The sequence below is a fragment of the Dichomitus squalens genome (genome assembly GCF_000275845.1).
Source record: "Dichomitus squalens LYAD-421 SS1 unplaced genomic scaffold DICSQscaffold_17, whole genome shotgun sequence".
NCBI classification, from domain to species: domain Eukaryota; kingdom Fungi; phylum Basidiomycota; class Agaricomycetes; order Polyporales; family Polyporaceae; genus Dichomitus; species Dichomitus squalens.
Window position 1 is genome coordinate 526,578 of NW_006766899.1, and position 27,953 is coordinate 554,530.

General features: G+C 55.6%; 10 protein-coding genes across 10 annotated transcripts; 4 read left to right on the top strand and 6 right to left on the bottom strand.

Moving 5' to 3' along the window:
• The first annotated feature begins 730 nt into the window (after window positions 1-730).
• On the top strand, window positions 731-5,302 carry DICSQDRAFT_107022 (elongation factor G mitochondrial). Its single transcript, XM_007366391.1, has 10 exons — window positions 731-1,059; window positions 1,132-1,294; window positions 1,749-2,692; window positions 2,745-2,888; window positions 2,945-3,244; window positions 3,300-4,654; window positions 4,709-4,798; window positions 4,849-5,018; window positions 5,077-5,198; window positions 5,253-5,302. Exons 1-6 carry the CDS (start codon window positions 751-753, stop codon window positions 3,768-3,770), a joined length of 2,331 nt encoding a protein of 776 aa, XP_007366453.1. The 5' UTR covers window positions 731-750; the 3' UTR covers window positions 3,771-4,654; window positions 4,709-4,798; window positions 4,849-5,018; window positions 5,077-5,198; window positions 5,253-5,302.
• A 366-nt stretch (window positions 5,303-5,668) lies between these two features.
• DICSQDRAFT_161875 (uncharacterized protein) lies at window positions 5,669-6,637 on the bottom strand (the record flags this gene model as incomplete). The annotated part of the gene is made up of 4 exons (XM_007366392.1): window positions 5,669-5,743; window positions 5,799-6,087; window positions 6,143-6,561; window positions 6,625-6,637. 3 exons carry the CDS (start codon window positions 6,635-6,637, stop codon window positions 5,863-5,865), a joined length of 657 nt encoding a protein of 218 aa, XP_007366454.1. The 3' UTR covers window positions 5,669-5,743; window positions 5,799-5,862.
• Window positions 6,638-7,873: 1,236 nt separating this feature from the next.
• Window positions 7,874-8,741, bottom strand: DICSQDRAFT_61790 (RNI-like protein; the record flags this gene model as incomplete). Its single annotated transcript, XM_007366393.1, has 2 exons — window positions 7,874-8,539; window positions 8,592-8,741. Coding segments are annotated over 2 exons (816 nt in total), but the record flags the coding sequence as incomplete, so codon positions are not given.
• Window positions 8,742-9,232: 491 nt separating this feature from the next.
• DICSQDRAFT_61812 (MAD-domain-containing protein) lies at window positions 9,233-11,539 on the bottom strand (the record flags this gene model as incomplete). Its single annotated transcript, XM_007366394.1, has 6 exons — window positions 9,233-9,547; window positions 9,609-9,985; window positions 10,047-10,284; window positions 10,338-10,632; window positions 10,693-11,229; window positions 11,274-11,539. The coding sequence occupies 6 exons, from the start codon at window positions 11,537-11,539 to the stop codon at window positions 9,233-9,235; spliced, it is 2,028 nt and encodes a 675-aa protein (XP_007366456.1).
• A 340-nt stretch (window positions 11,540-11,879) lies between these two features.
• On the top strand, window positions 11,880-13,715 carry DICSQDRAFT_170779 (uncharacterized protein; the record flags this gene model as incomplete). The annotated part of the gene is made up of 12 exons (XM_007366395.1): window positions 11,880-12,054; window positions 12,108-12,155; window positions 12,210-12,239; window positions 12,290-12,340; window positions 12,391-12,466; window positions 12,531-12,546; window positions 12,604-12,610; window positions 12,672-12,681; window positions 12,740-12,836; window positions 12,892-12,945; window positions 12,996-13,029; window positions 13,084-13,715. The coding sequence occupies 12 exons, from the start codon at window positions 11,880-11,882 to the stop codon at window positions 13,713-13,715; spliced, it is 1,230 nt and encodes a 409-aa protein (XP_007366457.1).
• A 537-nt stretch (window positions 13,716-14,252) lies between these two features.
• Window positions 14,253-15,905, bottom strand: DICSQDRAFT_137166 (uncharacterized protein). The gene is made up of 2 exons (XM_007366396.1): window positions 14,985-15,905; window positions 14,253-14,934 (listed from the first exon to the last, which is right to left on the bottom strand). Exons 1-2 carry the CDS (start codon window positions 15,583-15,585, stop codon window positions 14,396-14,398), a joined length of 1,140 nt encoding a protein of 379 aa, XP_007366458.1. The 5' UTR covers window positions 15,586-15,905; the 3' UTR covers window positions 14,253-14,395.
• Window positions 15,906-17,056: 1,151 nt separating this feature from the next.
• DICSQDRAFT_107031 (nuclease Le1) lies at window positions 17,057-18,634 on the bottom strand. The gene is made up of 9 exons (XM_007366397.1): window positions 18,504-18,634; window positions 18,131-18,447; window positions 18,067-18,071; window positions 17,910-18,011; window positions 17,845-17,851; window positions 17,707-17,792; window positions 17,387-17,617; window positions 17,240-17,311; window positions 17,057-17,174 (listed from the first exon to the last, which is right to left on the bottom strand). The coding sequence occupies exons 1-9, from the start codon at window positions 18,587-18,589 to the stop codon at window positions 17,091-17,093; spliced, it is 990 nt and encodes a 329-aa protein (XP_007366459.1). The 5' UTR covers window positions 18,590-18,634; the 3' UTR covers window positions 17,057-17,090.
• Window positions 18,635-21,987: 3,353 nt separating this feature from the next.
• Window positions 21,988-23,542, top strand: DICSQDRAFT_170782 (uncharacterized protein; the record flags this gene model as incomplete). The annotated part of the gene is made up of 15 exons (XM_007366398.1): window positions 21,988-22,046; window positions 22,115-22,124; window positions 22,185-22,202; window positions 22,276-22,301; window positions 22,354-22,385; window positions 22,439-22,473; window positions 22,534-22,558; window positions 22,620-22,631; window positions 22,694-22,709; window positions 22,770-22,809; window positions 22,872-22,972; window positions 23,031-23,090; window positions 23,151-23,178; window positions 23,235-23,295; window positions 23,349-23,542. 15 exons carry the CDS (start codon window positions 21,988-21,990, stop codon window positions 23,540-23,542), a joined length of 717 nt encoding a protein of 238 aa, XP_007366460.1.
• A 727-nt stretch (window positions 23,543-24,269) lies between these two features.
• Window positions 24,270-26,572, top strand: DICSQDRAFT_170783 (uncharacterized protein; the record flags this gene model as incomplete). Its single annotated transcript, XM_007366399.1, has 6 exons — window positions 24,270-24,748; window positions 24,880-24,965; window positions 25,026-25,423; window positions 25,476-25,520; window positions 25,559-25,684; window positions 25,736-26,572. 6 exons carry the CDS (start codon window positions 24,270-24,272, stop codon window positions 26,570-26,572), a joined length of 1,971 nt encoding a protein of 656 aa, XP_007366461.1.
• Window positions 26,573-27,326: 754 nt separating this feature from the next.
• Window positions 27,327-27,810, bottom strand: DICSQDRAFT_137169 (uncharacterized protein). Its single transcript, XM_007366400.1, has one exon. It carries the CDS (start codon window positions 27,675-27,677, stop codon window positions 27,465-27,467), a length of 213 nt encoding a protein of 70 aa, XP_007366462.1. The 5' UTR covers window positions 27,678-27,810; the 3' UTR covers window positions 27,327-27,464.
• Between the last annotated feature and the right edge of the window lie 143 nt (window positions 27,811-27,953).

The window sequence follows — 27,953 nt, forward strand, 5'->3', positions numbered from 1 at the left end:
CGGGTGTGTAGACTCAGGGCACCTACGCCCTTGCCTCCGAATATGCCAAAGCGAACTCTACGGGATCGTAACTCCATCGAAAATCTTGGGCACTATGCCCAGAAGAGGTTTAGAGTACCGTCACGGCAACCTGCAAGGAGCCGAGGAACCGGAGACAAGGAGAATGTGCTGCCATTGGCATCGGAGGTGCGCTTCCCGGCCCAGCTGGGCATCGCGAAGAAATATCGTAGCCACCGCGTCCTTCCAAACGACATTCTTGAGGAGCTCGATCGGGAAGGCATCACTCCGGACAACTAATGATCCCTACTCCATTATCTTTATTCGTGTTTATAACTATACTATGTGTGCTCCGCTATTGCTACATATTCCCCTCTACTTGTATACCTGTCCAGTCATGCCATTGACCACTCTCTCCTCTGCGCGACACTCCCACCTACTTATCGGCTTTAATCAACAAGTTAATATGTTTGGCGCCCTGCTTCACGTGCTTCGTAACGCCGTGACATAGCAGTAGATTGTGCACCGGGCCAATCTTAGTACCGAGTGTATACGTATGTATACGAGGAGCACGGGAAGTCGACGTCTGATATCTCACGATATCCTTCTGAGGTTCGTCCTGCCACTGAAGACAAACAAAGGCCAATAACAAGATGTCAGACCTAAGGCGCCTAAATTTCCGAGAAAGTGGCTGCTGGCTGGACGCCGCTTAGCAGACAACTTGCTCATCGTCCGCGACGTTGAGCTGCGAGGATGTGGGGCTCGAACATCTTCCAGGCGTGTCTCCGTACACGGCCATATCCTCGGCCTACACTCTCTCTTCCGGCTCGCTTGTGGTCTCTGCCAGCTCGGAATGCTGCTACTGCTGCCGCGGTCAAGCCAACGGAGTCTTCGGAGGAGCCTGTAACAAAGGTGTATCCGACTTATGACCTCACCCAGGAGGACATAAGGAGGCTTCGATTCCAGCGCAACATTGGTGTCTCGGCGCATATCGACTCTGGTAAGACCACGCTAACGGAACGAATTCTGTACTATACCGGTCGTATACGTGAGATCCATGAGGTGTGTGATCTACTCATGCGCATCCTCTTCAACTCCATTTTGAACAACTTTCGACTCTTCTGTGTCACATAGGTTCGTGGACGCGACAACGTCGGTGCCAAGATGGACAGCATGGAACTGGAGCGCGAGAAAGGTATCACTATCCAGAGCGCGGCTACCTTCTGCGACTGGGAGGCTACCATGCCGGCAACTGGAGAGAGGGAGAAGTACGCGATCAATATTATTGATACTCCAGGTACGCATATATATCACTCAACTCAGAACGCGACTTTTTGGGCGCAGTTGTCCGCTCCCAGTTGCCGCAAAACAACCATACTCTCCGGCCACAGTTGCGATGGCAGGTCAAAATCAGACATTTAGCTAGAAGTCCATCTGTTCCGTCCGCTCATGAGGACGTAGCTCTGTTTTTGTGTTGCGAGTGGTCGTTTGCGTCTCTTGGGTCTCCTGGGGCCCTCGGAAGTCTCGCAGGAACTCGCGCATCATGAAATCGGGCATTGCAGGCAGTCGGGAGGTCTTCCGCTCTCATGCCCGGTCGTGCCGTGGCAGAGACGGACACTGGCGACGGGACCGTGGCTTACGCTTGCGGATTTCTCTGCTATGTTGCCGGAGGGCGCGGGCTATAGGGCCCAGAATCTTGCATTTCCCTTCGATTTTCCGCTGTCTGAACTTATGGGAATCCTGTTTGGCAGGTCACGTCGATTTCACCATTGAGGTAGAGCGCGCCCTTCGTGTCCTGGACGGTGCTATTCTCGTTCTCTGCGCGGTGGCAGGCGTGCAGAGTCAGACCACCACGGTCGATCGGCAAATGCGACGGTACAACGTTCCTCGGATATCCTTCATCAACAAGATGGACCGGCCTGGTGCCAACCCGTGGCGCGTCATTGGTCAAATCCGCCAGAAGCTCAAGATTGCTGCCGCCGCCGTCCAGGTCCCCATCGGCGTTGAGGACAACCTGCGTGGCGTCGTCGACTTGGTCCGCTGGAAAGCTATCTACAATGAGGGCGAGAAAGGCAACAAGGTCGTTGAGTCAGACGACATCCCTGCGGAGGCCCTGGAGCTCGCCAAGGAGAAGCGCCGCGAGCTCATCGAACAGCTCGCGGAAGTTGACGAGGAGATGGGTGACCTCCTGATCATGGAAGAGGAGCCGACCACCGCCCAGCTCGCTCACGCTATCCGCCGCGCGACCATCAGTCTCAAGTTCTCTCCCGTCTTCCTTGGCTCGGCGATCAAGAACACCGCGGTTCAGCCCATGCTCGACGGCGTTTGTGCGTACCTGCCCACGCCAGCCGAGTCTAAGGTCACGGCGCACGATACCTCGCTCCCGGTCTCCGCTCCCCAAGTCGAGCTTACGCCTGCGTCTGCCGCCCCTCTTGTCGCGCTCGCGTTCAAGCTCGAGGAGGGGCGCTTCGGCCAGCTGACGTACATGCGTGTCTACCAGGGTACGATGCGCAAGGGTCAATTCATCTACCACGCACGCACCGGCAAGAAGGTGAAGGTGCCGCGTCTCGTCCGGATGCACAGTAACGAGATGGAGGACATCCAAGAGATTGGTCCTGGCGAGATCTGCGCTATCTTCGGTATCGATTGCGCGTCGGGCGATACGTTCACTGACGGTACTTCGAGCTTCTCCATGGTATGTACGCTCCTTTTCGATTGAGGATGGCCAAGATTGAAGAGGTTCGTAGACGTCGATGTTCGTCCCGGAGCCGGTCATCTCGCTTGCGTTGAAACCTGTCGGCCAAGAAACACCGAACTTCTCTCGTGCCCTCAATCGCTTCCAGAAGGAGGACCCCACGTTCCGAGTTCATATCGACAAGGAGAGCAAGGAGGTGAGGTCTTCTCGTATGCTGTCCTCCACACCGGTGTCTCACGCCCTCCCCTCCAGACCATCATCTCCGGTATGGGCGAGCTACACCTTGAGATCTACGTCGAGCGCATGAAGCGCGAGTACAACGTCGAGTGCACCACCGGAAAGCCGCGCGTCGCATTCCGCGAGACGATCACTCAGCGCGCAGACTTCTACTACACGCACAAGAAGCAGTCCGGTGGTGCTGGCCAATATGCGCGTGTCATTGGGTTTGTCGAGCCGATGGAGAAGAACGAGGAGACCGGCAAGGACATCGAGTTCGTCAACCAGGTCATGGGCGGCAACATCCCGTCCAACTACATCCCTGCTTGCGAGAAGGTGCGCTTTTTCAGATACTTCTACGAGACGAGTTGTTCACATGGTATGTACCCAGGGCTTCTACGAGGCGCTTGAGAAGGGTTCGCTCTCCGGTAACCCCGTCTGTGGTGCCCGCCTGGTCCTCAACGACGGTCTCGCGCACTCGGTCGACTCCTCTGAACTGGCGTTCAGGCTCGCGACGATCGGCGCATTCCGCGAGGTCTACAGCGCAGCGAAGCCGATCATCCTCGAGCCGATCATGACCGTCGAGGTCGTCGCCCCGAGCGAGTTCCAGAGCGCGGTCATCGGCGGGCTGAACCAGCGCCGAGGCACGATCGTCGACAGCGAGGTGCGCGAGGACGAGTTCACGGCGATCGCGGAGGTCGCGCTGAACGACATGTTCGGGTATTCGAGCCACCTGCGGGGTATCACGCAGGGCAAGGGCGAGTTCAGCATGGAGTACAAGACGCACCAGCCGGTGCTGCCGCAGGTGCAGGCTGAGCTTGAGGCCGCGTACAAGAAGAGCATCGGGCAGGTCAAAAAGTAATCTGGGTAATTTATGCTATACGGGACACACTCCCATAGATGGTCATTCGCGCATACCTCCGGTACTCACCACTCACGTTTTACGTAGCATCTCACGTAGTCGTATCACAACATTACGATCTTGTATAATCCCCCATTTACTTAGATTGACTGTATGGGTTAAAGGCGCACGCCATAGCAATATAAAAGCCTCAAAAAAGGGTAAAGACTACAACAATCCGCGCGTTCGTCATGGTCCGCAATACAAGGCAGTAAGAGGAAACACTCGCTCATGATATTCGTCCAACCGTAATGTAGTCTAACTGGTCAGGTCGCTCACGCATTCCCATGTGCCCTTCAAGTTCTCCTTCCAAAGCGTAACCTTGCCGTCTCCACAGCTGACTGCCAGAATGTTTCCTGCGAGCGACCACGACACGCGCCACACAACGTCCGGGAACTTGCCCGCGGGCGCTGCAGCCGCCCCAGGCGCCGAGGGCGCGCTCGTCGACGAGGGGTCGAGCGCGGTCTTAACCCACGGCGCGGTCGGCGAGTCTTTTGTCCAGATCAGCACGGTCTTGTCCTGGGACGCGGTCGCGATGTACGAGCGGGGCAGGCCGATGTTGGGCGCCCAGGCGACGTCGCGGACCCAGTCCTGGTGGCCCTCGAGCACCTCCTCCTCGACCCACGCCTGCGTGTCGTCGCGGAAGCCCCAGATCTTGACGAGGTTGTCGCAGCCGGCGGACGCGAAGCGCTTCACGGACTGCACCGCGGCCGGGGCCTGGCCGGGGACGGTGTTGGACGGCTGCGGGACGAGGAGCGAGCCGGGCTGGACGGCGGGCGCCCAGGAGACGGCGTTGCAGCCGATGGCGTGGCCCTCGAAGACGTCGGCGCCCCAGGTGCCGTCGTCTGGGGCGTTGGTGAGGATGTGTGGTGTGACGTGCAAGGGCAGGGGAGACTTACTTTTAAATGTGAGGACGGAGATGGTGCCGTCCGAGGACGCGCACGCGAGGATGGCACCGAGTTCGTGTGGGGCCCATGATACCGAATTGACTGCTGTACGTCAGAGGTGATGTATAGGTATAGAACGAGGGTAGACTCACCTGAAGCTTTGTGCAGTGTGTGCTCCTTGATCTTCGTCCACCCGCCCGCACCTGGTCCCTGACCCTGCTGTTCCTTCCAGATGATGACCTTCCCATCATATGAACACGACGCGAGGATCTGGCCAAACTTCGGGTGTGCCCAAGCAACTTGCCACACGGGGCCGGTGTGCCTTGAGGAGGAAGCGTTCGCGCGCGCAGTTCATGTGCTCGTGAAGTACGCGTACTCACCCTTTTAGCGTATGTCCATTCGCCCGCTGCGTCTCTCCGTCCACTACGTCAAACACCTTCACCGTCCGGTCTGAGGAGCATGTTGCGAGGCGTTTCCCGTAGTAGTCTAGTTGTGCATCGTGCTATTGGGTGTATTAGGTCGCGTCTCGGAACGGCTCAATGTGCCCGACACATACGATCATGTCCTCATGGGACGTCTCGATAGGGACGGGTTCCCCCGTTGTCGTGGACGGCTGTAATGATCACTTTCATTGGCATCAATGTGTAACTTCAATTCACACAAGACTCACCATGGCTGGAGTAGATAGAAGGAGTAGAGGCGTAAGGTAAGTACTGGTGGCGTGTTACGGTAGCGGCGACGTGGAAGCCTGGTTCAGTGATCTCACTCAACCGAACCGGTTCGCTTTCCCACGTCTCTGCGAGTCCAGGGAGTTTTGACTGTGCTCATCATCCATTCCATTGCCTTTCAGCCGGAGTACACTCGCCTCTATCATCGCTGGTATGGCCCATGTTCGAAATAGCTCCATACGAAACACTTTGGGATCAGAAGGTTGAAGCAGGACCCATGAGGCGGCGGTGAACTGTCGATCAACGACGGCAGGTAACTTTGGAAGAGTGGTCTCAGCTCATATTCGTATGAGCTCCTCAGGAGCTCCACATATCAGTCGTATGTTGTGAACGAGATGCTGCAAGCCGTCTTCATTGACATAGTATGTCTCTAGGTCTTCTGTTGCGTGCTAATGCAGACGGAATCTACATGCATGTTACTGTCTTGGACTCGTCTCCTCAGATCTTCACTGCCAAAACCTCCGTCGTTATCACCTCGGGTGCCTCGACCAGGAGCTTGTCGACGTTTGCAAACAACGCCTCGGCAACCTTCCCCTTCAGGTGCGCGTCCAGTCCTCCCTGTGTCGCGAAGAAGTCGACGATACCGAACACGTTCGTCCCCGGAAACTCGATGGCGTACCAAACAGGTGTATCTGGCTCCGCTTCCACGAGGGGGAGTGCGCCCTATTGCAGCGTCGTCAGGCTGTCCCTCTGGTGGACGCGTTCGACTCAGACTCACCTGCAGGAACTCTCGGACTGCATCGATCTGCTCTGGCTTCGCCTTGACTAGCACCCTGAGCCCAACCGTCAGCCCCTTCTTAAAATCGCTCTCCACTCCAGCAAGCGGTTTGATCTTGCTCGCGAGCAGGTTGAAGTTGGTGGAAGGGAGGTCAGGAAGTGCCGCGAGAAGGGTGTCAGCATTGGCGAATAGTGCTTTCGCGACCTCGCCGCTGATGTGCGCCTGCCGTCCGCTCTCCGCCGCGTAGGTGTCAAAGATGGCGTAGTTCGGCTCGGGAGTGTTGTACTTGAGTGCGAACCACTGCAGGGTCTCCGGTTCCTGGTCGCCGGCGAGCAGGCCGTAGCCGGTGATGAGGAACTGGCTCAATGCATCCCCTTGGTCAGGCTTCGCCTTCAGGGGTACGAGCTGGCCAATCTTCGCTGTTCAGAGCCCGGCAGCTCAGCGTTCTTTACACAATACGCGCCTCCTTCGTGCATACTTACGTTGAACGGACATGTTAGGCTTGGGAGGCGTAGGGTAGGTGTAATGCTTGGTCCCCCGGCCCCGTATATGTACCCAGCGTCGTTTCCCATCCCATTCCGGGGACATGGAATCTCCTACACCCTCTACCCGAGCAAGCTCTCGCGCTCACCAACGCCACAGCGGCACAGCGTGAGTGTGCTCATCTGTCATCCACACTTGCGTACTATCCTGACCACCAAGGAATCTGATATATTATAAGATCAGTGGCTATCGTCCGCCCTACAGCGCGATGCAACCTCAAGTCGGTTCACCGCAGCCGGCTTTCGTGTCAAGATGCGTCAGCTCCTCCCCCCGTGTCAAGATGCGTCAGCTCGTCCCCCCGACTGTTCGTCCTGTTCCCCTGCTCTCATCCTTAGTCAGTCCAGGACGCATGCCTCTCCGACCGGATGCTTCTTAGAATGTGCGCAAGTTTCCTCGTGCGCAGCCCCAAGCCTTTCTAGGCGCTGTCTAGTCCGGAAACGGGGCTCGAATTCTCACTATCGCCGTCCAAGACCACAGGACAAGAGAGACGTTGACACCCTGAGAAATCTCCGGTAGGCGGCCATCCCACACTTCGGCGCCTTCGTGGGGATTTAGCCACGAAGCCATAGCGTTACGGCACGCGTAATGGTTCCGAGCTGTCGTCGAGCCGCTTCGACGATCCACAGGGCGTTTATGGATTCGAGTCAATCTCAACGACGATGTATGGAACACATGGCCTTATATCTCTACTAGGTTTTACCCGGGGCCTTCTGCACGCAACGCTCCCTATGTACCACCTTGGCGACACACTGGAGTTTGTGAATGCATACGTGGAATATAATGAAGACGCTCCAGCCTGTGACGCGGCCGGCCAGATGATTTCAGGCGCGCAGACGAAGTCATGGATCTCATTCGGTTCAGCACCGCTTGCATACCGCAACCACGCTTGTAGAGCATAAACCGATTGGCAACACACAGTGATGGCGTCTGTTCCACGGGAAGTCCACCCTTGCAATCGTGAGGCATAGGCGAATATCGGTGCATAGTGTGTTCTAGATATTCAGATCAGCTAATCGGTCCGCTAGATCGCCCACTCTATCGGACGTTGTCACATTAGACAACAGGACATGGGTAGTGTCCTTCTGCCTATCCATCTCGTCTCCCGCTAGGTCTTCCTCGTCATCGTTATCCAGCACGACCCGACCACCCCGCTGCTCAAGTGTAGCAGATATCCTTTGCACGGCATCGCTATCCAGATCGTCGTTGGCAGCCAAACTGAGGGGTATGAAGTGCAGGAAGGTGGGCGAGCACAGCATCGGACAGAGCGCCATAGGGCTCCTCCTCGATATCATTGTTCTCGAGGAGCAGTGTCCGTAAACGCGGGACCTTTCCTGCGGCCAGCACCCCAGTCAGCGCCGCCACTGCAGGCTGTGGCAAGACGCAGTCGGAGAGATCCAGAAATTCGAGCTCTGGTGTACTCTCGAGCACGTCGATAAGGTACTCCCAGCCGCGTCTTGCAGGAGGCGCCTCGTTCTTCTTTGGCAGATTCGTGGAGCAGGTGTCGCGGAGGCTGAGGTATCGCAGGTGCAAAGCCCTCATTAAGTCCGCCAGGCGCAGCCGGGAGGAGGGCACCCCCTCCTCCCGGCTGCGCCTGGCGGACTTAATGAGGGCTTTGGCAACAGTTGCGCCGGCTTCTGGGCCGAAGCCATTGTCATATATCTTGATGATCTGGAGAGATCGGTGGTGCGTGAGGAGGGGGACAAGCGGCTGAACCACACGGGCACCGAAGGCGTTCCCGCTCAAGTTCAACTCGACGAGCTGTGGGCAGCTGCGAAGGCCAGTACAGATGGACGTGAGGGCTTGTGGGATCTCTTCGATCGTCCTGGTGCCGAAGATGTCTGACAGACCGGCGACCTGCGGCACGTTGTGAGAAGAGAACGACAGGTAAGATGATTGTGCATTATACCTTGAGCGACTTCATCTTGGACAGGTTTGTCCCCAAAGCTTCTGCCGCGCCGACACCGAAAGTGTTGTACGCGAGGTATATTTCCTCGATAGCTTCCAAGTCAACGCCGTCAAAGTGAGGGCTGACATCGGATTGCGTTTCGAGCCTAACGATTGCGAAGATCGAAGATTGTGGTCATAACGCCGCGGGTTCAATGCGAGATGGAGTGTCTGACCAGGGTCGTCTAGACTCTAGAGCTGTTATGTGGCCGCTGGCGAACCGGTGACCCACTGGCGCTGGACAACAAATCGATAAGCTGTTACTCCGACCATCAACCGCATATGTTGTCGAGGGCGAGCGCTGGCGTGGGCTCCGCCCACGATACTACAGGGCGATATTGAATGCTCGCCGCAACTGGGGACGTTCCCTGGGTCAAATATATCTGTTCGTAGTACGCAGCGGGTCCTGAAGAATTGCATACACCAAAATCACTCGGACGTACCTCCATGGCACATCTTCAATGTACTTGCAATCGAAACCGCGATGGAAGATCGAGAACATGAGTATATACCCGTACACGTACAACAAAGCCAACGTCCACCCGTTCCCCAGCACCACGTCCGAAGTCCGTCAAAGCCATAGGCATCAGTATCGCAGGGCGCTCACCGCTGGAGCTCCTGTTCTCGCTTGCGCTTGTCATAGCATTCCAGCGTGATGCTCGCCAAGAACCCAGGAATGCACTGCTCTTCTTCGATCCAGTACCGCATGAGCTGCGGCAGGTCCTCGGGGCCGCCGCCGCCCTGACCGATAAGCTGCATCTTCATACCTTCGCCCGCGCCCGTCGGCTGGAATACGAACACAGCGTTGAGGTCGTAGTGCGACGTCACGCGCACCTGGCCGTTCGGACAGAACGTCAACTTCACACCAAGGATGGACGCGGTCGCTTCCCTGAACTCTGCACTTTTCGCGTTGAAGATCTGCAAGATGCTTTGAGTCAGATCCTGCTCAGCGAAGAGACATACAGGATATAAAGCGCACCTGCTTCAGGCGAAGCAGCCGTTTCTCCTTCTGCCTGAGCTCCTCTTCTAATTCTTCCTTCTCTTTGTTCACTGCCTCGTAGCTCTCGCGGGGCACGAGTTCCACGTTGGCATCCTGGCCCGAACCGCGCACACCATTCTCCTCGAGATCCTTCAGCCTCTTCAGCAGTGCCTCGTTCTCGTTCTTGAGGCGGTCCATCGCGGCCTTACTCAGATCCTCCCACTGCTGCGCAGGGTTGTCGTGAAGGGAGAGAACGCGAACGCCGGGGGGAAGGTGTCGCCCTGCGCCGATCTCGCCCCGGAGCTCGAAGAGCGTCTGCTCGAGCTCCTCAATCTGCTCGAGTTGTTTCTCGCTTTCCGTTTCAGCCTCCCTTAAGGCTGTGAGACTCAATTATGAGACATGCCAAACGTTGAACGAGGGGTAGCGTCCGAAACGAACCTTTCTCGGCCTCCTCTTTCAGAGCGCGCTCCTGCTCGAGCAGCGCCAGGAGCCGCTGCTTTGCTTCAACGTCCTCCGCGATGACGGGGTTCGCGCGCGCGTCTTTCAGCTCCCTCTCCAACACGAATATTGTCTCCTTGTAGTCCTTGATCAACGCTCCCAGCTCTTGGATGGGCATCGAGGTATCGTTCTCCGATTTGACTTCCCCATTCGCGGCGTCCTCCGCGTTAAAACTCGCCTGTATACCCGTTAATAAGGGAGTGGCGTATCCTATGTTTCATGAGGACTTACCACCATGGCCTGCAAGAAGCTGACTTCGCGCTCGACAAGTGATGCTTTGTGCTCGCTTCGTAATGCCCGGTCCTTCAACTCACGAACTTCGGCACGGAGCTCCTTGACTGTCTCTTGTGCTCGAGCCTCGCGCTCCTGCAATCCAGAGAGTTCTTGCTCACGATGCCGGAGGAGAGCAACGTTCGACCCATGCTCTTCCATCAAGCGCACATGCGCTAATCGTAGGTTCGACAGGCTTTGTGTGACCGAGACGGGTGTCTTCGACGGGGTGGCAGGTTCGGCAGATGATGAAGCCCTGGGGAATAGGAGGACATTCAGTCGCAATGCCAGAGTCGGACAAAACCATGCAACGCACCATTCTTGCCTCTCCTTCCTCGCAGCATCCAGCTCAGCTTCCAATTTCACGACCTGCTCGCGCAACTCGTCCGCGCCGCGCAGCCTGCGTTCCAGGTCGCGCTTCTGCTCCTTCAGCACCTCTACGCTCGTCTGCCTTTCGTGCAGGATGTTGAGTTCCGCGCCCATCTTCGCGTTCGCGCTCTCTAGCTGGCGCACATACGTGGCCTGGCGGTGAAGCTCCTCCCGAACAACTGCCCAGTCCTCGTTCTGGCCAGCACCGAGAGTTACGCTGTCCTGCGCTGCGTTCAAGTCGTCGAATTGCGCCTGGAGTTCGTCGAACGCGCGTGCGCGCTCTTCCGCAAGCCGCTGGAACGCCTGCATCTGATTCTCAAGCAGACTGACTTGGCGGGTGAGTGTCGCTATTTGCGCCTTCTGGCCGGCGATGGTCTGGGACGTGCTTCGGGAGAGGTTTGAATGTTCCTCCTCCAAGTCGACATGTTGCTCTCGAAGAGTCATGAGCTGGCTGCGAAGGGAGCGAAGCTCGCCATCCGCTTTCCTCTGTGGGTGTGAACACCTTCAACATGACGCCCCAACGTGAACTGGGTGGTGCGTACCTTGTCCTCGAGGTGTTCCTCGCGTTCGCGCTCCTTCTCCTCGCGCTCTTCCTTCTCGCGTTCCGCGAGCCATCTCCGATCTCCTTCAAGCCTCTCTATTAGCAGGTCCTTTTCCCTCAGTTTGGACTCGAGCTCGAGCTTTGTAGTCTGCGCGGCGGCGAGCTGCCTCTCCAGAGATGCGTGGGTCACATGGGACGAGAAAGCCTGGGTACGCTGCTGTCGTTTCGAAGTGGAGAGTTGAGGGTCTGGCATGGTCGACAACAAACGTGATCAGCGTCGCCGTCCGGATCCTTGTGTTCGCCGGGTCACCACAAAGAGCACTCACCGCGCTCGAGTTCCGCAGCGAGCGAGTCGCGCTTGACGGCATTGCTCCGCGGTATGGAAGAGATGAATCGACTGGCGTTGACGGGCGTGGTGAACCTGTCAGCGTTGTTCATCGTGGCGGTCGGGGTCGGGGACGAGGAGACGCGTGCGGTCGTCGCGTGAGGTCAGAGGAAAGGCGCGTCGCCGGCGCCAACGACGCCAACGGCTCTAGATCTTGTACCGCATTGCTCTCCAACCAGCAACGCTCCGTGGCGACTTCTTACTGAACATGAGCGACGTTTCTGACCTGACGGACTTCGACGACGAGGAGGATGTCCCGCTTTCCAGCCAAAAGACCATGAAGTCGAAGGCGAAGGGCAAAAGCAACGCCCAGTCGGCCTACAGGATTCGCGGGGCGCTGCGGGCCCCTCGGGCGACCACCTATACCTGCCAGGCGTTGTATGGTGCGTATATACGCTGTATCACTCTGCCTGTACTTATGGCGCCACTGTTGCAGATCAGATCCATGCGCAAGACATAGACTTGCAGCCAGAATATCAGCGCGGTAGCGTATCCCTTGGTTAGGAGATAAGCCTCATCCTTACACCTCGTGCTCTAGATGTCGTATGGCCAGAGAGCAAGCAAATAGGTGTGTGGGATCGACCGTCATGCAGATATGCCGTGCTCAGCCTCTTCTAGGTCTCATAGATTCTATCTTCCGTAATTTCTATGTGCCACCAGTCATATTCGGTATGTGTCAGCATGTCTGCCTTGGCTTTCACTTGAACTTCCTGTCGCAGTCGTGAATACCATGGATGACGGAGGAGAGCGCCGTGTGTGTGTGGACGGGAAACAGCGCTTGACTTCGATCTATAGGTACGCCACACCCGTATTTCTTCGCGCGTACAGTCTGTTTACGTGTCGTGTATTCGTCGGTTAGGTTCATTGCAGGCGAAGTAAGCTCGTGCTGGTTTCCTCAGCGAAGGCAATGCTGACTTCGAGATTCGTGGCAGATACCTTGTGAGTGGTGTATTGACATACACTTATGCGCAGAGCTGATGCGCAGCTCTGAGGCGAATAGTTAAAGATGCGTGAGTATAGACTGCATGTGTCACTTGGCGTCTTCGATTCATAAGGTCCCGTGGACAGATTTTCGGGAGAGAAGTTCGTCTTCAAGGATACCGGCAAGATCAAAGCCCAAGTTTTACCGGACCACTACAAGAAAATTTTCCTCAACAAGCAGATCGTGTGTGACACGAACAGAAAGAACTATAGACAATGGCTAATGCACTCGTTGCCAGGTCTGTATGGAATATACGGATATAACACCAGACAACGAACGAGAAATTTTCCAGGTAATCATGCGCCACCACTACCCGCAGATCATCGCTAACGTGTCGTACAGAGAGTGCAGCTGGGTATGGCTCTGACGCCGGCAGGTATGCCCGATCGCTCTCATATTTGTGCGCTGTCATGCTGAAACGACTGTACAGAGAAACTTCAGGCCATCACTGGACCTCAGGCAGACTTCATTCGGTCCCTTCTCGACAAATATGTTTCGGATGAGCTCGCCAATAACCTTCCATGGGACACTAGTCGCGCCAACGACTTCAGGGGGCTTTCAATGGCTGTATACACCATGTCGAAGTGGCCTAAAGTGACGACCCTCCCTTCCCTGTCGGTGATTGAGGCGTGGCTTCAAGAGCCCGATGAGCTCGATGACGATTTCCGCGAGGACCTACATAATACTTATCGCATATTCTGCGCCATGGCCAAGGACCCAGTACTGAACAAGCCTTTCTGGCTCCCTGGAATCAAGAAGGTGGCGCCGATGGAGGTCATCGCTATCACAGTCCTCATCCACGCGAACAAGCTCAAGATGACTATGGCGCAACTCTCCGAAGCCATAGGCCTGATGCGGAAGGAGATCAGAAAAACGGAGAAGGATATCCGGCAGAATACGCGGACAATGAAACTCGTCCTGACTTTCTTGAAGGAGTTGAAGCCTAGCAGGCTGAAACCTGACCCCAATTCGCCAAAAGCTGTCGATTACCCTTCAGTATCTTCGAAACCGAAGTCGAAGCGAAAGCGACCTGCTGCCTCTGATGCTGAAGATGGTGAGTAGCTCTATGTATGCCTCGCAGTCTAAGTCTGACTGGCTCTATTGCGTTTGTACTCAACACAGAACCTCGACCCTCGCCCACTGTGCGCCTTCCCAAGACTTCGTCCCAACCTCCTCCCTCCACCACCAACACTCCAACAATACCTCCTCCATCTTTCTCCCCTTATCCGCCGCCGCCGACCGCGCCCGCTGTTCTTCGCACGAACGGTTCTGGACATCCGCTTCCATCGCGCCCACACGTCCCAATCCCTCCACAGATATCGGCACAACGGCAACATACGCTAAGCGAAAATTACACTCCGCGCGCAATGGCCGGTCCAAGTACGCAAGCCTATGATGCGAGTCGAGATCCTCGAAATCCTGCGTATCAGCTTCCACCGGGCGCGGGGCAGACATGGCCTCGAAGATGATCGGTCCATGATAACGCATCTACCTCTCTCTCGATTGCGTCGCTTCCTTCTCTTCGATTTCCATCGTCTTGTCGACCAACCTTGGTTCTGTATTTATACCGTGTTGCTGCAAATCATTACAGACCGTTATGGCAGAGATTATTTTGCGCACTCCAAGGCGTAAATACACAATTAAGGTACGAATGGGTATCGGTACGAACAACTGAAACAAATTTTGCATTTGCAAGTCCTCGTGCAATTCGGTTATCGACCTGAGGTTGCGCTCTCCTGCCATCAACTCCCTTGGAATTGCAGATGCAGTCCCGTGACATCTCGAATCCGCCTCAAGATCGTCGTGAGGGGTGTGACGAGCCCGTACGGCCCTCTTTCTGGCGCCGCATATAACATAGCCAGTGGTACCGCCATCGCGCCCCCGTCTCGCGCCGACGTTATAAGTGCACCCGCGTCCCCCCTTGCGGCGAACTTGAGGCTCTTCGTATCATGCGCAGGGAATACTGTCCACTCCCGCGCGATGTACCCCCCAATGATCACGCTTGCGGGCGCCCCGTTGACGACTCCGTCTCTGTATGGACCAAGCGGCCGCTCGACATTCGGGTCGCGAACGTGCATAGAGACCGACGCGCCGCGCTCGAGCGTGTCTGGCAGAGCATGCAGCGTGGCGGGGTTGTCGCCCGCCTTTCGCGCTATGCGCATCAGCGTCCAGGAGAGCAGGTGCGTGTGCTCGTCTGCCGTGGTTTTTGGGCGGTGCGAATGTCCTTGTGAGGAAGAGAGGTGGAGCTGAGATCGCGAGGCGTGTCGTTGATGCTCTGCGCCTGCGCTTCGTCAGCTGCGAGGACATGGGATTCAGAACGACGGGACTTACTGCTGCAGGGACGGATGAGCGCCTCCGCGGCGCATGCGTGCCCGACGTCGTATTCTTGGGGACGCGCAAGAGAGTCGACCAGTCGTTGGTACTCTGCTTCTTGCTGCTGCACTCGTCGCTGGATGGCTATCGCGGCGTCCCCTGGGATGGTCCTGCGCAGCTCCGCGTACATCCTTTCCCTTTCCAATCGAGATGCTCTGATCGCCTGCTCGACGATCCTCACAGCGGGGTTCGATAGCGGGCGACCTAGACACTGGATCGCAGCTTGTGAACTTCGGACGCGCTTTTGATGCCTCTCGCGCGGCTTCAATCGCGAGTGAAGCGCGAAGCCGGCGTGTGGCACGACTGCCTGTCCAGCGGTCAATCCGAACAGCGCCGTATCGTCGTCCGTTGAATGCAAATACCCCCCGAACGTTAACGCGCGTTGAGTGCTTTGACTGAAAAGCGGATCTCCAGGCTCGAGACGCTCGGGAACGGTCACCTTATCTGGGCTATACATGTCGAAGCTCGTCGCCGTCGTGAGGGGCTCCCCAATGTAGAGGTGGACGGGCACGGCGCTCTGCATCATGTGGACCATCTCGAGCACCTCAACGTTGAGCATCGTCGCGTGGAGCACGATCCCGACCGTCTTCCCCGCCTGGAGCTCCTCGCGGTGCAGACAGGGCACGATCGTCGCCCGGCAGCCGTTGATCTGCAGGAGCGAGTGGGCGATCTTTTTCAGCGCCGTCTCCGCCGCGGGGAGCGCGGGATGATTGGGGCCAATCGCCTCGTATCGCACCCGCACAGCGCGGTGGTTCGGGTTGTGGATGAACCTGAGGAAGCGGGGAAGCTGTACAGGGCATGTCAAACGCGAATGTGAGAAGGAGGACGCACCAATTGTAGCCGAGTTCTATGAGCTCATCCTCGACGCTGTTCGAGCGCGCACGGGTAGGGGGCATCGCTTGGGGATGTGCCGACGGACTCGTGCTCGAGATAGGTCAAAGGTGGGGGGCGACGAGAGTGATCAGATGGAAGGGGTGCCAGCTGGCCCTCTTCGAGTCTTTAGTATCAGCCTATCCATCCATGGGAGGACGAAATGAGCGCAGCGTGCGCTACCGGGAAGATGGATCGTGGGTCCGGCGTGCCTCCAGTTTAGCTTGCACGTCATCATTAACCCAGAGCATTGTCTGGCCAAGACCGGACTAGTCCGTTTTCGCGAAGCACGGGTGTCGGGCGATCTGTGCGCATCAGGCGTTCAGTATTCCCTCACCTCTATCCGGTCAACAAGATCGTACTTCTCGAACCCCTAGCCGAGGCTGTTTTCGCGTTCCCCTCCCCGTTTGCGGACGCGATCAGCTATGTAGCGGTCGCTGGTATTGTCTTCAGAAACCGACCACATCGTCGGGTGGCGGAGTCAGCGGTACGGAAGCTCCGTCGGGGAGGTTCCTCTATCACGGGGGAGTGCACTGCCACCAAATCCTTATTGTCTTTCGCTGCCACTTGACCGCCTCTAGAGTTCGGGTTCCCTCGCTCCTTCGCATGGGTCCCCGGACTCGGTCGCCAGAAAGCATTCGTCATTGACGTGCTCTCGACTTCCGATGAGTCTAGTATCAGATCAAGCTAGGCACAGATCACCAAATGCATCACCGAGCCTGACTCGCCGCTCGCCTGAGCAGGACTCCTTTCTCTAGCTCGCTCTGCACAAGACCCCTCTCTTGCCTTAAGATGATATGACATGATTACCGAGGTATTTAGTCGGCACCGCGGCGTCCGGAGCGGTTTGCTGTGCGGAATGCAGGTCGGACTTGAGCGACCTATTCATTTTCTTTGTAGATCTCTGGCTAGGAGCACATGCGACGGTGCCTAAGAGCTCACAAACCTCCTTCTCGGTGTATTATACGGCGCTGTAATTGGCAGAGTTCGTAGGGCATCGTGCTACTGGAGCCGCCGGCACAAGTCGAGAAGCTCGCCAAGGCCGAGGGTCACGTGCGCGCACGGCTGCCATTCAGGGATCGGGAGAAAGGCATGGTAGACTCGCCTCGCCCGGAGGAAATTGTATACGTATGCACAGGGGAATATTTACAAGATTGCAGCTTCATTGTACAAATACTTTCTGAATCCGAGATTTTAGGGGAGGTTGGTATCGCCGTCGAATATGACGTTGAGCCAGGCAGCGAGGCGGTAGCCCTGCTTCGCGAGCTGAAGGTCTATCTGAAGACGCGAAGCAACCGCTGAGTACTCTTTTTGCACCACGAGCGACATTTACGGCGACTCACGACTGGCACAGCCTTGGTGTAGTAGCTGCTCGTGCACAGATCCTCCCCAGACGTGTACGAAAACACAACAGACTATACGAAGGCCATCATTCCCTCGTCAGAACAGACATTCGATCGATGACAGGAAATTCCGAAGATGACACGCACGCAGCAGTTCGCGTTGGACTCCTGCGCCCAGACCAGCGGGCACTCGAGTGGGGTGATGGTCGCGCGCCGCTCCAAGTACACGTCCGCCTCCTCAGCCTCGGCGCGGGCTAGGAGGGCCTTGACGTCGTCCTCCAGCGTGTGCGACTTCTGGTAGAGGAAGCGCTTCTCGACGGGCTCCGTTGTCGACGTGCAGCTCAGCCATTTGGACGTGAGCGACTTGTACGAGCCAGTCTGCCGGGCAACGATGGGCATCCGAGTCGGTCAGCATCCCAATTGGCGCACGAACGGCAGGAAACGACGAGCGTGGGACATCGGCTGACCTTGATCTTAGCGACGAGGTCGGCGGCGTAGGTCTGGACGTCGCCGTCGTGGTTGTCGTCGATGTTCTTCGTAACTATGCCGGTATCTGCAACAGACTATGAGAGCTTCCAATCGTCAAAGGCTGTCTGGTAGCATACCCCATGCCTGGCGGAAAGTCACAGATGAGCTAGGATACGACTCTAATCGAAGCCCTAGCACGTACAGCATGCAAGTTGGTGTCTTTGCCAGAGCACTTGGCAGAGATGTCGTTACCGCCTACTTCGTAGGCCTCGACGTGGAGGGGCTGACCGATGTCGCCCAGGAACTGGATGGACGGCGAATGAGCTAACGATCGATGACGCGCGCTGTCCAAGTCTTACATGATCTGTGGAACATTTCCGATCAGCAATGCATGACCAATGGACAGGCGGGAGATGAGCATACCAAGGAACTTGAGCGCTTCCTGCCGCTGGGCCTTGCTGAGGCTCGTCTTCGCGACGCGAGTGGTGTAGTTTGCGATAGCAGTGAGGATGCAGTCTGAGTCACCACAGTCACGCGTCTCCTCGACAGAGCACGAGCCATTGAGGGGAGAGTCTTCAGCATCCACGAAGTGGAGGGGTGCAGACCAGGTGTACCCGGAGGTGTACTTGATGCTATCGGCCCACGTAGCTGCCGCGCCAAGGGTCTCGTTGTAGGTGGATCCAAGAGAGGACTGCACGAACGCCAGGGCCTTGGGAGCGAGGAACTCCTGGGCGACGTAACTGCATGGGCGGTCAATCGGATGAGACGATGCAATCTTGTTTGTTGAACCACTCACCCGACAGTCTCGTGGCCCAGATTTCCCCAGGCAAGGACACCTTGGGCAAAGGCGACGACGGAGAAACCAGCCAAGAGGGTGAGCATCTTGAGTGCAGTCCGACTTGTCAGGGCTTGATAGATCTGCTGCTGGGATATTTGGGGCGTCGAGGTAACGACGAGCTTCCGCAGCATCTATCTCACCTTTTATCTGTAGCGGCTACTTACAGGGTAGGCAGGCATGTACCACGGACGCACGTAGCACATGGTACCGCATGGTCAATGGCAGGCTCAACATTCAAGTGGAAAACGGCCATGCAACAGGCTGCTTCTTAAAGGCTTCGCATCACGACGTCCGTAAGCACACGTGCAAGACGGTAGCACAGCGGCCCCACGTTCGATAAGGGTGTTTCACGCGTTCATTCAAACGTTGACTGCATGGAATGTGTGGCGCTGCACCTCCATGATATAGGACGATCTTGCCGCATGATATACCGCTGCTAATGACGTCGCAAAGCTGGTCTGGAGGCAACGAGGGTGATATTGATACACCGGCGAGTGCTAGCCCGACCAGTATATGTAGTCAGATACCGGGACGAAGCACGCACCGGGCCATCGAATTGAACCGCAGATTATCTAGCGTTCATGCAGTCATGTTTCGGTGGGGTCCAAACGATGGAAGGTCATAGATAGAACACCGCTGGGTGAACGTCGGTGCCCGGGGACGATTTGCGACGGCTCGCCTGCACACGCTTACATAAGCGCCATGATCAAAGACAAACAGATGCAAAGGCGCTACCGCTCGGGCTCGGAGGAGCGCCTCTTTGAACTTGGACTGCTGAACTAGTACAGGCTCGCCCCTTCGCCGTTCCACTCGCAGGTATCTCAAATGGAATCATGATTCCAAGGGAAGGCGCACGCAAGGCGATTTTGTATGGAAGACATCTATTCCCTAGAGCATGCTCCGGGCAATTCAAGATGCCTCGGGACTTCGACCCTACCCCTCCACTTCTGCTGCCGTAGCCTCGTATTGCTCGATACTTCTGGATATCGATTGCTGGAAATCACGCACTACTCTGACCATGACCCTTCGGACGGTTGTGACGGCCTGGAGCTAGACAGGACGTCTTCGCTCTCGCGATTAGCCCAGTGCCTGCAAAGACCTTTTCCTGCTCGCGATTCCCATGTTATGGCGAAGGCAGCGTTCTATCGCGCCCCTTCTTCGTCTCGCTTGAGACACTCCAAGATTGACGAGTCAGGCTACTACTGTGAGTTCAAGCCTTTATCTACCTCACACATACCTCACACCCCTAAGGGCTTCGTTAGGGAGACCCTTGCATACAGCTGGTGCCGTCTCCGAGCATATGCGACATACATACTGAAGCTCGACGCACTCGATGTATAAGGTAATGACGAACCAACACTGTGGTATGTCGTGCTGTGTTCTACCCCCGCTTCCCAATCTTCATGAACTCCAATGGCGTAAAAGGACGACGCAGTGCATTGCGCCCGAAAGCCTGATTTCTCCATTCTCTACAAAGTTGACGTATATCTGCACACGTCCGCCTAACCAACATTAGATTGGAGAGCACTCCAGATGTGGATCTGACTCTGGATGCCTCTCTCCGCCGCACTTGTAATCGCTCCCCGGCTCTCTCATACTTCAGTGCCACACTCAGATCCATGCCCTACAGGGCTATCCCTCGTCCCTGGCCTGCGATATTTGTAATCTTTCTAGCTGCGTTTCAGCGATGCTCCGCACACTCCCATCTCACGAGCGCATGACCTTTCCCTCTTCAGTCATGCCGAGATTCTAGTGCATCTTGACATCGACCGCGAAGTTATCTACACACGTTTCGGCCACCCTTGCAGCAGCTTCAGGGCCCTCCAGTATCTATCGCTGTGCCATGGCTCCTCAGCGATGAGTGCTACGTCCTCTTCGCTTCTCCCGCTTTCGCGGACGCTATCGCGTCCCTGCTCTGTCTCCGAAACATGCGCGACCTCAAGCTCATCTTCATCATGGATGCCCAAGTGATCGGGACCTATGCTCAAGCGCCTACCGTTGTTGTCTTCACGGCTTGGGAAGCCGACGGCCCGGGCGCCCCGGTGCTCGAAGCGTCTGTGCGTCGCGCGCCTGTGTCTTCCACACCTACAAGTCTCCGCGGCTTGGAAACGCGAGAGTGGTCGTTGGGAAATATTAGATTGCGGGAACTCGTGGTGAGGTGAGTCGACGCGGACGACTACTTGGTCGCGGCTGCACTTGTTGATCGGATCTGGAGAGTCGCGAGGACTTGTGGGGAAGTTCACTCTTGCATACCCTGGAGCAGACTACGCAGAGATCGCAGTGTTCGAAGTGATCGTGTTCCTTAGAGAAAAATCCAATGCGTTCGGTGAGTTGTTTTACTGGCATTTTGGAACTAGCATCCGTTCACTTTGTCATTCACCCGCAGTCGTCGTGCTCTCGAAAAGCAGGGAAGAACGCTGTCTTCTAATGTGATATATTGTCTCTGTTCGAAGTCTGACGTCTGTGGTAGATATACCGGCGTGTGGCTGCCGGTCAAGTCGGGATATTATACACGACACTCAGCAGCGGTCATCTCGGGTTGTTATCTGAGTGCGGGTGCCTCGAACCTGATTGTCTTGATCGCATTGCGGTGGCTCAATGACTGTTCGGTGGCTGTTTTAAGCGATCTGAGAAGTCGTCCTGGATTTAGGTGCGTCTCACCTCAGTTGTTGAGGTGACAAAGTGGAGAACTGACAATGCAGACATGCTGCCGTCATGGAAGAGAATGTTGTGGTGCCAGAATCCATCATGATCGATGATCCCTGTTTCTGTGCCTCGGCAGCCAAGGTTTTGCTCGACAGCCAATTGCCGCAGAGGTTGTAGCGGCGATCCAAATGCTGTGCCTTCAACGTCGATGTGCTTCGCGAACTGTCCACCATACGACAGACTCAGGGGGCGCTGCTCGAAGGGAGGAAGGGCCTTCTCTATCTGAACGACAGATGAATACGTCTGTGGACGTTCTTGTGTCATTGTTCGTAAACGACGACTTATGTATCGTAGGAGCTTGATTCCATGGCACTTTGCGTGTCTTGCTCATTCACTGCTTCCTCATCGCTTGTTCATTCGTTCCACGAAGACTACAGCTCAACTCAACCTGGTATGGATGAAGATGACACCCTCGAAGCGCTCCGTCCCAGGCTCGACAATACCCTTGGGGCGACGTTCGTTGGGTTTGCCTGCACTTGCATGTACGTACCCCATCTTCCAGTTTTTGAACCTTTCTGAGAACTTCATATTGTAGCGTGTATGGCGTGACGTCGCTACAGACGTGGATGTATTTCTCATACCGTTTCCGTGACGGACCTTTCCTCCGTACCACTGTGGCCATCTTGTGGCAGGGATTTTTATGAACTCACATATGGGGAACCAGTGCGCTCATCCACTTATCCCTAATGTTACCAGGGTGCTGGATACGTTGCATGTCACTTTCTTGGCCACTGCAATGTACCACTATGCTGTTACCGAGTTCGGCGACTACCAAGGGGTCACAAAGCCATACTGGTGAGTCTGGGTATCGAGGTAACGGCTTAGCCTGCTGATGTTACGCCTTGAATGACTTTCTACTCAAGGGCACTCCTGGTATGCGATTTCCAGTGTGGCGGTCTACGTTGCTCATCGTTTGTCTTTGGACCTGGTCAGGCAATCGTCATAGTTGGTGTAAGCACACGGCCTACCCCTGAAAACGAATGCAAGACCATCTCTGATCCAACCTTGACTCCTTCGAATACAGGCATTGAGCAATGCTATCGTCCGCTGGTACGACCATGTTGCCTCTGTGGGCTACGGTTAACACGCTTGTGGCTTTCAGTGTCTACAGTATGCGTGTCTTTAAGCTGAAGAGTGAGTCTCCTGAAATGTGCATCTCTATCTTCATAACGCTATTGCTTGCGCAGGTTCTTGTCGCTGGCTTGTGCCTGTGATACTTGTGGTAAGTATTGGCACGATTCAGGGTCCATTGCTCCGACTCTATATTCATAGTCTCCTTTAGAACGTACTCTCATTTGTCGCGTTCGGTATGTATTCTTTTGTCCCTCTACCCTGTCGAATGTCTGTCAATGCTGATTCTATATGTAGCTATTGGGACGTGTGAGTGCACTTCCCAAGTTCGAAGCAACCACCTTCACCATTAAGCTATCATTGCCGTCTAGACTTCGTCAGCCAATGGTGCGTCGTGCCACGTTCAGACATACATCGTCTCAGCTGACAAGCATTTATCTCTGAAAGTATCGAATTGCCTACCTTGTTCGAGATACACAGTCTCGCCGTGCGTCTCCACCTGCTCGTATTGCCACCGCCGTAGCTCATCTTCCATCGCTTCACTTGAAGTCAAGCTTCCGTGCTGGTTTGGTAACAGACATAGCTGCAGATGTCGTTGTCACCGCTTCGCAGCTCGTGCTCTTCCGAGGGATTCGTATGGGGCTGCACAGGTAGGCCCCTCTGGAACAACTCAGTGCGAAGTCATGAGGGCTCAATTGGTCTCTCCAGGTGGGATTCCGTGATTACGATCCTCATGAAGTACACCGTCAACACCGGCCTGTTGACAACGTAAGCCTTGTGCCGTCTTTCTTCAGCTTATGGCACCTAAGCCATGTTGGACATCCGAAGCTTCTCGGCGGTTATGGCCTTGATAACTGTAAGCTAGATATCCTACCGGGAGTCTACCTGCGTTGCTGATACGTGGTTGCACAGTTTGCAGAGCTCCCTAGTAATTCGTTTGTGTATATGGCATTCTACTTCATTCACAGTAAACGTGAGCGGTGATGCTTTTTCTTCTAATGATTCTAGGCGCTGATGGCGCGGAAGTATATGTCAACTCACTCCTTGCCACGCTAAATGCGCGAGCAATCGCTATCAAGCATGTATTGGAAGATCAAGAGATCTCGACGGAACAACTGCTTACAACCGGTTTGGAACTCGCCATGTCGAACACGACTACGACCGCGCCCCCTGGTCAGGTGCATCACGAAGGCCACTGGGACACCGGAGACCGCCCGTAATATCGCGAACAGACCTTGAGATGAGGCCTCGAACAATGACACCATAGACACCTCAGGCTCGGATGGACGGTGAGAGCAGTTGCTTTTTGCATAGGCATGTGATGCGCTAGCAGCCTTAGCGAGAAGGCTTGCATGTATGCGATCTATTATATAAGCGGAAGACGCATTCCATTGGCCGAGGGCGGGGACACAGACCGCGAGGCAGGACCGAAAGCGAGCTTGAGGATCTCAGGCGCCTACTTGGGTCATAGCCGCAGCGCACGTGAATATAGCAAACGATGTGGTAAGCGCCTGCGAGCAGAGCTCATTGCGCCTTCCCTTCGTAACCATCGACTACGTTGATACCCGCTGCAGTTCGTCTCCTCCTTCTGCTTAACACTGCCTCCCAATATTATTGCAGCATACTCTACCTCCCCAATATCTGGAACACCTTATGCCTGGCTCAGCTCTAGAAATAGATATCGACGGGTTCTGCCGCGCATTCCAAGCGTCCAAAGAATCTCCTTCCTACAGGCGAAGTGTCCACCCACAGCCGTTTCTAACTCTAAGGAACGCAGATGATATGCCTGAGGATGTTATCTCTGAGAGTCTCCTGAGTCTGTCTCCCTGTTCCAGAGGCGTGGTCTGACTTCATGAGTAGGTCCGGGCAATCAACGACTGCTGCGTCACTCCCGGCTCGGTTTGCTCGACTTACGACCCTCGTCTATCACCAAACAGGAATGAAGCGATGAAAGACGCAGCGATCTTGCGCAGCGAGCATCTCTCTGCTGCACCTTCATGGTTTGACCGAACAGTGCCGATCGTGATAACTCGCCACTATACCGGTGGCGATCCATTCGACAACGGTGAATACAAAGACAAATATGGCGAGATACACGAGGAGAGGACAGCGGTTCTGAATCGCCTCACTGGAATCGCAGAGCACCTTTTTGCTGCCCAACACCGCGTCTTCCTCTTCATGCTCCTTCTCATCGGCCGCAGGTTCCGTCTAGTCCGGTGGGATCTCGCGAGAGTCATCACCACTTCTTCCGTCGATTATTTCGATAGCTCATCCACAATTTGCGATATCTTATGGCGCCTGTCCCTCCTTGACGCCACTGCGGTACGCTTCGATCAAAGCGCTACCCGTGTTCAGCTTGGAGACGTCGACTACCTGCGAATGGATCTCGCTGCTGCCAAGAGCCCCGCCGAAATAGATCATGAGGAGTAAACTCTCATTGCACGCGAAGCGTACAGACCCATCATTTTGGATATCCCCGCACCCTCTTCCGCTCTACACTATCTCCCGATTGGCCTCGCTATAGACTCGACGTCACTGATCGCGACACTACCCGTAGCTTCCTCGTCGGCAAGCCTATGTTCCGGGCTGGCGGAACAACGGGGCGTAATACTCGCGGATATGTCGCCTTGGACTGCGAAACCTGTCGGTTTGTGTGGCTGAGAGACACGTGGCGGGATGCTTATGCGATTTCTGAGCGTGAAGGGGACGCGCTCCGGAGGCTAAACGAGGCAGGGATAGAGAACGTACCTACACTTATCTGCCCCGGGAATGTCTGTGGTCAAACCACTGTGACGACCGAGTGGTGGGAGCGCAAGAATCTTCCGTCTAACCAGTCGTCATACCCGTGGTCCGACCCTGCGTCCCATCCGTCATCTCTGACTTTGGCTGGCTCAGCATCTATTAGCAAACGGAAGAGACCTGAGGACGTCGCAAATGTCGCGGCACCGTCACAGCCTGGTGGGCGACGCGCCCCAAATACCCCGACGCACTCCAATTTCCCGCTCAGGCAGGATAAGCACTACCGGAAAGTGGTGGAGGAAGTTGCACTTCCGCTTAAGAACATTCGGAACTGGCCTCCGTTGTCTTGGACGCTATTCGAGGTGAGACTTTTGGGACGTGTCTCTCTTCCTATGCTGATGTATCACTGCGTAGCCCATCACCAAGCGGCTACGAATCCCAAGACTCGACTTCTACATCGTGACATCAGCGGCAGAAACATCCTCATATATCCCAAGGTGAAGCGCGACAGTGACGGAACAAATCCTGCGATCGTCTGGACTGGTCTTCTTGTCGACTGGGAGCTGTCGAAATCCATTGACGATGACCAGGCGCCATCGAAAGCGAGTCAGGCGGAGCGCATGGTGAGTACCTCTCATAGCAATCTCTTGGGAAGTGCTGACGGAAACCTATAGGGAACATACCAGTTCATGTCGGTCAACATCTTGACGAATCCTTTGACGCCTGTCCAAGTCTCGGATGAGCTCGAGTCGTTCTTCCATGTCCTCCTCTACTATTCCCTCCGCTATCTTCGCTCCAATTGCAAATGCCCGACATCGTACATCGAGAAATATTTCGAGAACTACGCCGGCCCCGGGCGCTTGCATACGTGCGGGTGGAAGTCGTGGGCTATCGAAGTCGACTACTTCCTGAGCAACCAATACCCCGCGTGTCCGCTCCTATTCGACAGTACGATGTACGAGATACTTGGCACTATTATGAAGTGCTTCCAGGTACTCTACAAAGTCAGGAAGGCCAATGGTCGGAAGACAAGACCTCCGCCGCTGCCGCCGAAGCTTCCGCCACCCAAGCCTCCAGCTCGGATTCCTGTGATTCGCTTCTTCGGCGACGACGCCAAGCTAGCAAGAGCCAAGATGCCGGCTCCTCCACCAGTAGATGACACTCCAACCTCGGAGGATCGGGAACGAGCGAAGAAGGTTACGGACCACCAGTTCATGATCGAGCACATCACGAAGACGCTCAGTAGCTCTGAGTGGCCAGACGACGATTGCGCACCCCCACCTGCTGTCAAGACGCAGACTTCTGTCTCTGGATCTCATGGCCAGAGTGCGAGTACCCGGACCTCCCGACCTACGTACGTGAGCAACAAGCGACGGCGGATCGCTGGACCGGAAAGACACGTCTCCCTTCCTGCGCGCCTCCATGCGTCAACACGGCGCACGCGTGTCAAGCCGTGCACCCTCCCCGTGAGCGCTGCGTCATACGATTCCTATTCCCTTGGTTACGCTTGAGTGATGTCTTATCATCTTTCCCTTCTCACTCTCTCCCGTGTTGCCGCTCGCGCTCTTTCGGCGTCCCCACCCCTTCGTCGAATGTATTACGTCTTCATTTCCTTCCTATCTCTTGTCCTCTTGTGCACTGTGCCGTATTGAGAGACACAGCACCGTGTAATATCAGCGACGTCGCAACTTGAAGAGAACCAGATTTGGCACTTGGCGTCTGTCAGGACATATGCAGTAATGTAGACGCTGATCGGAGGGGCCCTTCGCCACGTCATGAAGAATTCTTCCTGTGCTGTCGAGATCCGCTGCTTGCCTTGCTCTCAATGGCTTACATACTAGGCATCTACGGTACACTGTAACACGAAGGAAGCTCAAGAACCCATCCCATTTCGCAATTGGGCAGCTGGGAGAAGCGATTGTTTACCATGTCGCGCCGGTGCGACCCTCATCTGTTGCCGCACTTCGAAGCCGATGTTCATTCCGTCACTGATCGCTATATGACTTCTGAAAGGCAAGTCATCAAAATACTCGCGATTAGGCGTATCCTGCATATCGGTTCCAATCGACCTACTCCTTCAGGGACTACCTCAAGTCTCAGTGCCACAAGCGACTCCTGAGCTACCCGGGTAGGTCCGGCTCTCTCACATCGACGCGCTCTATTTCGTCGCGATGCGCCCGACGATTCATCTGTGCCTCCAACATCTTCCATATGGAACAAATCGCTGCTAACCTTGGCAGCCGGCACGCGCATTCTGCTACAACAGTCGTCCTATGGGAACGAAATATTCTTGACACTGAATATATAAGTCCGTACATCATTCTGAGATGTTTTCAGCTCGAATTTAATCAAGGACGCGGGCTCCGAGAGGGGGACCTGCGGCACCACCAGAGGTGTGCGGGCTCAGCCTCTTCTGCTTGACCCCAGGGTCAGACCTTTTCGAGGAGGAACGTGAACATCCTCTCGCGCTGAGTGGTCACCAGCCCTTTTGTTATCGAACACCCCCGTACCCTCTTGCACTCTATACTGTCTCCCGAATGGCCTCGATGTGGACTCCGGATATCTGATCGCGACGCTACCCGCAGCTTCCTTCGTTGGACAAGCTATGTTTCGCATTGGCGGAACAACAGGGCGGGGTACTTGCCAATACGTCACCTTCGATTGCGTGCCGTATGCTGATTCCTCCTCGCTGAACCACTCTCAGCTCAGATCTTGAAGAACGGTGTACCTTACTGCTCATAGGTTTCGGGGATCACTGTTATACGGACCGCCGCAGCGCTACTAGCCTTACATGTGAGTAAGAGGCAATATTATGTCCACACCATCCCTGAGTTGTCATCACATCCGAAGAAATATGCTATAGACATAGTAGCCACTAGGTGCATGTCGTCG

What these genes read in the sequence shown, in the direction of transcription:
- DICSQDRAFT_137166 (XM_007366396.1), bottom strand. Translation starts at nt 15,585, where the DNA reads ATGCTCAACGTTGAGGTGCTCGAGATGGTCCACATGATGCAGAGCGCC. An exon ending in GCTCATCCGTCCCTGCAGCA is followed by an intron (nt 14,935 to 14,984) that starts GTAAGTCCCGTC and finishes GACGAAGCGCAG; the next exon opens with GCGCAGAGCATCAACGACAC.
- DICSQDRAFT_107031 (XM_007366397.1), bottom strand. Translation starts at nt 18,589, where the DNA reads ATGCTCACCCTCTTGGCTGGTTTCTCCGTCGTCGCCTTTGCCCAAGGT. An exon ending in AGTCCAACGCGAACTGCTGC is followed by an intron (nt 17,312 to 17,386) that starts GTGCGTGTCATC and finishes GCCTTCGTATAG; the next exon opens with TCTGTTGTGTTTTCGTACAC. An exon ending in ACACCAAGGCTGTGCCAGTC is followed by an intron (nt 17,175 to 17,239) that starts GTGAGTCGCCGT and finishes TCGCGTCTTCAG; the next exon opens with ATAGACCTTCAGCTCGCGAA.
- DICSQDRAFT_107022 (XM_007366391.1), top strand. Translation starts at nt 751, where the DNA reads ATGTGGGGCTCGAACATCTTCCAGGCGTGTCTCCGTACACGGCCATAT. An exon ending in GTATACGTGAGATCCATGAG is followed by an intron (nt 1,060 to 1,131) that starts GTGTGTGATCTA and finishes TGTGTCACATAG; the next exon opens with GTTCGTGGACGCGACAACGT. An exon ending in TCGACAAGGAGAGCAAGGAG is followed by an intron (nt 2,889 to 2,944) that starts GTGAGGTCTTCT and finishes CCTCCCCTCCAG; the next exon opens with ACCATCATCTCCGGTATGGG.
- DICSQDRAFT_137169 (XM_007366400.1), bottom strand. Translation starts at nt 27,677, where the DNA reads ATGCGAAACATAGCTTGTCCAACGAAGGAAGCTGCGGGTAGCGTCGCG.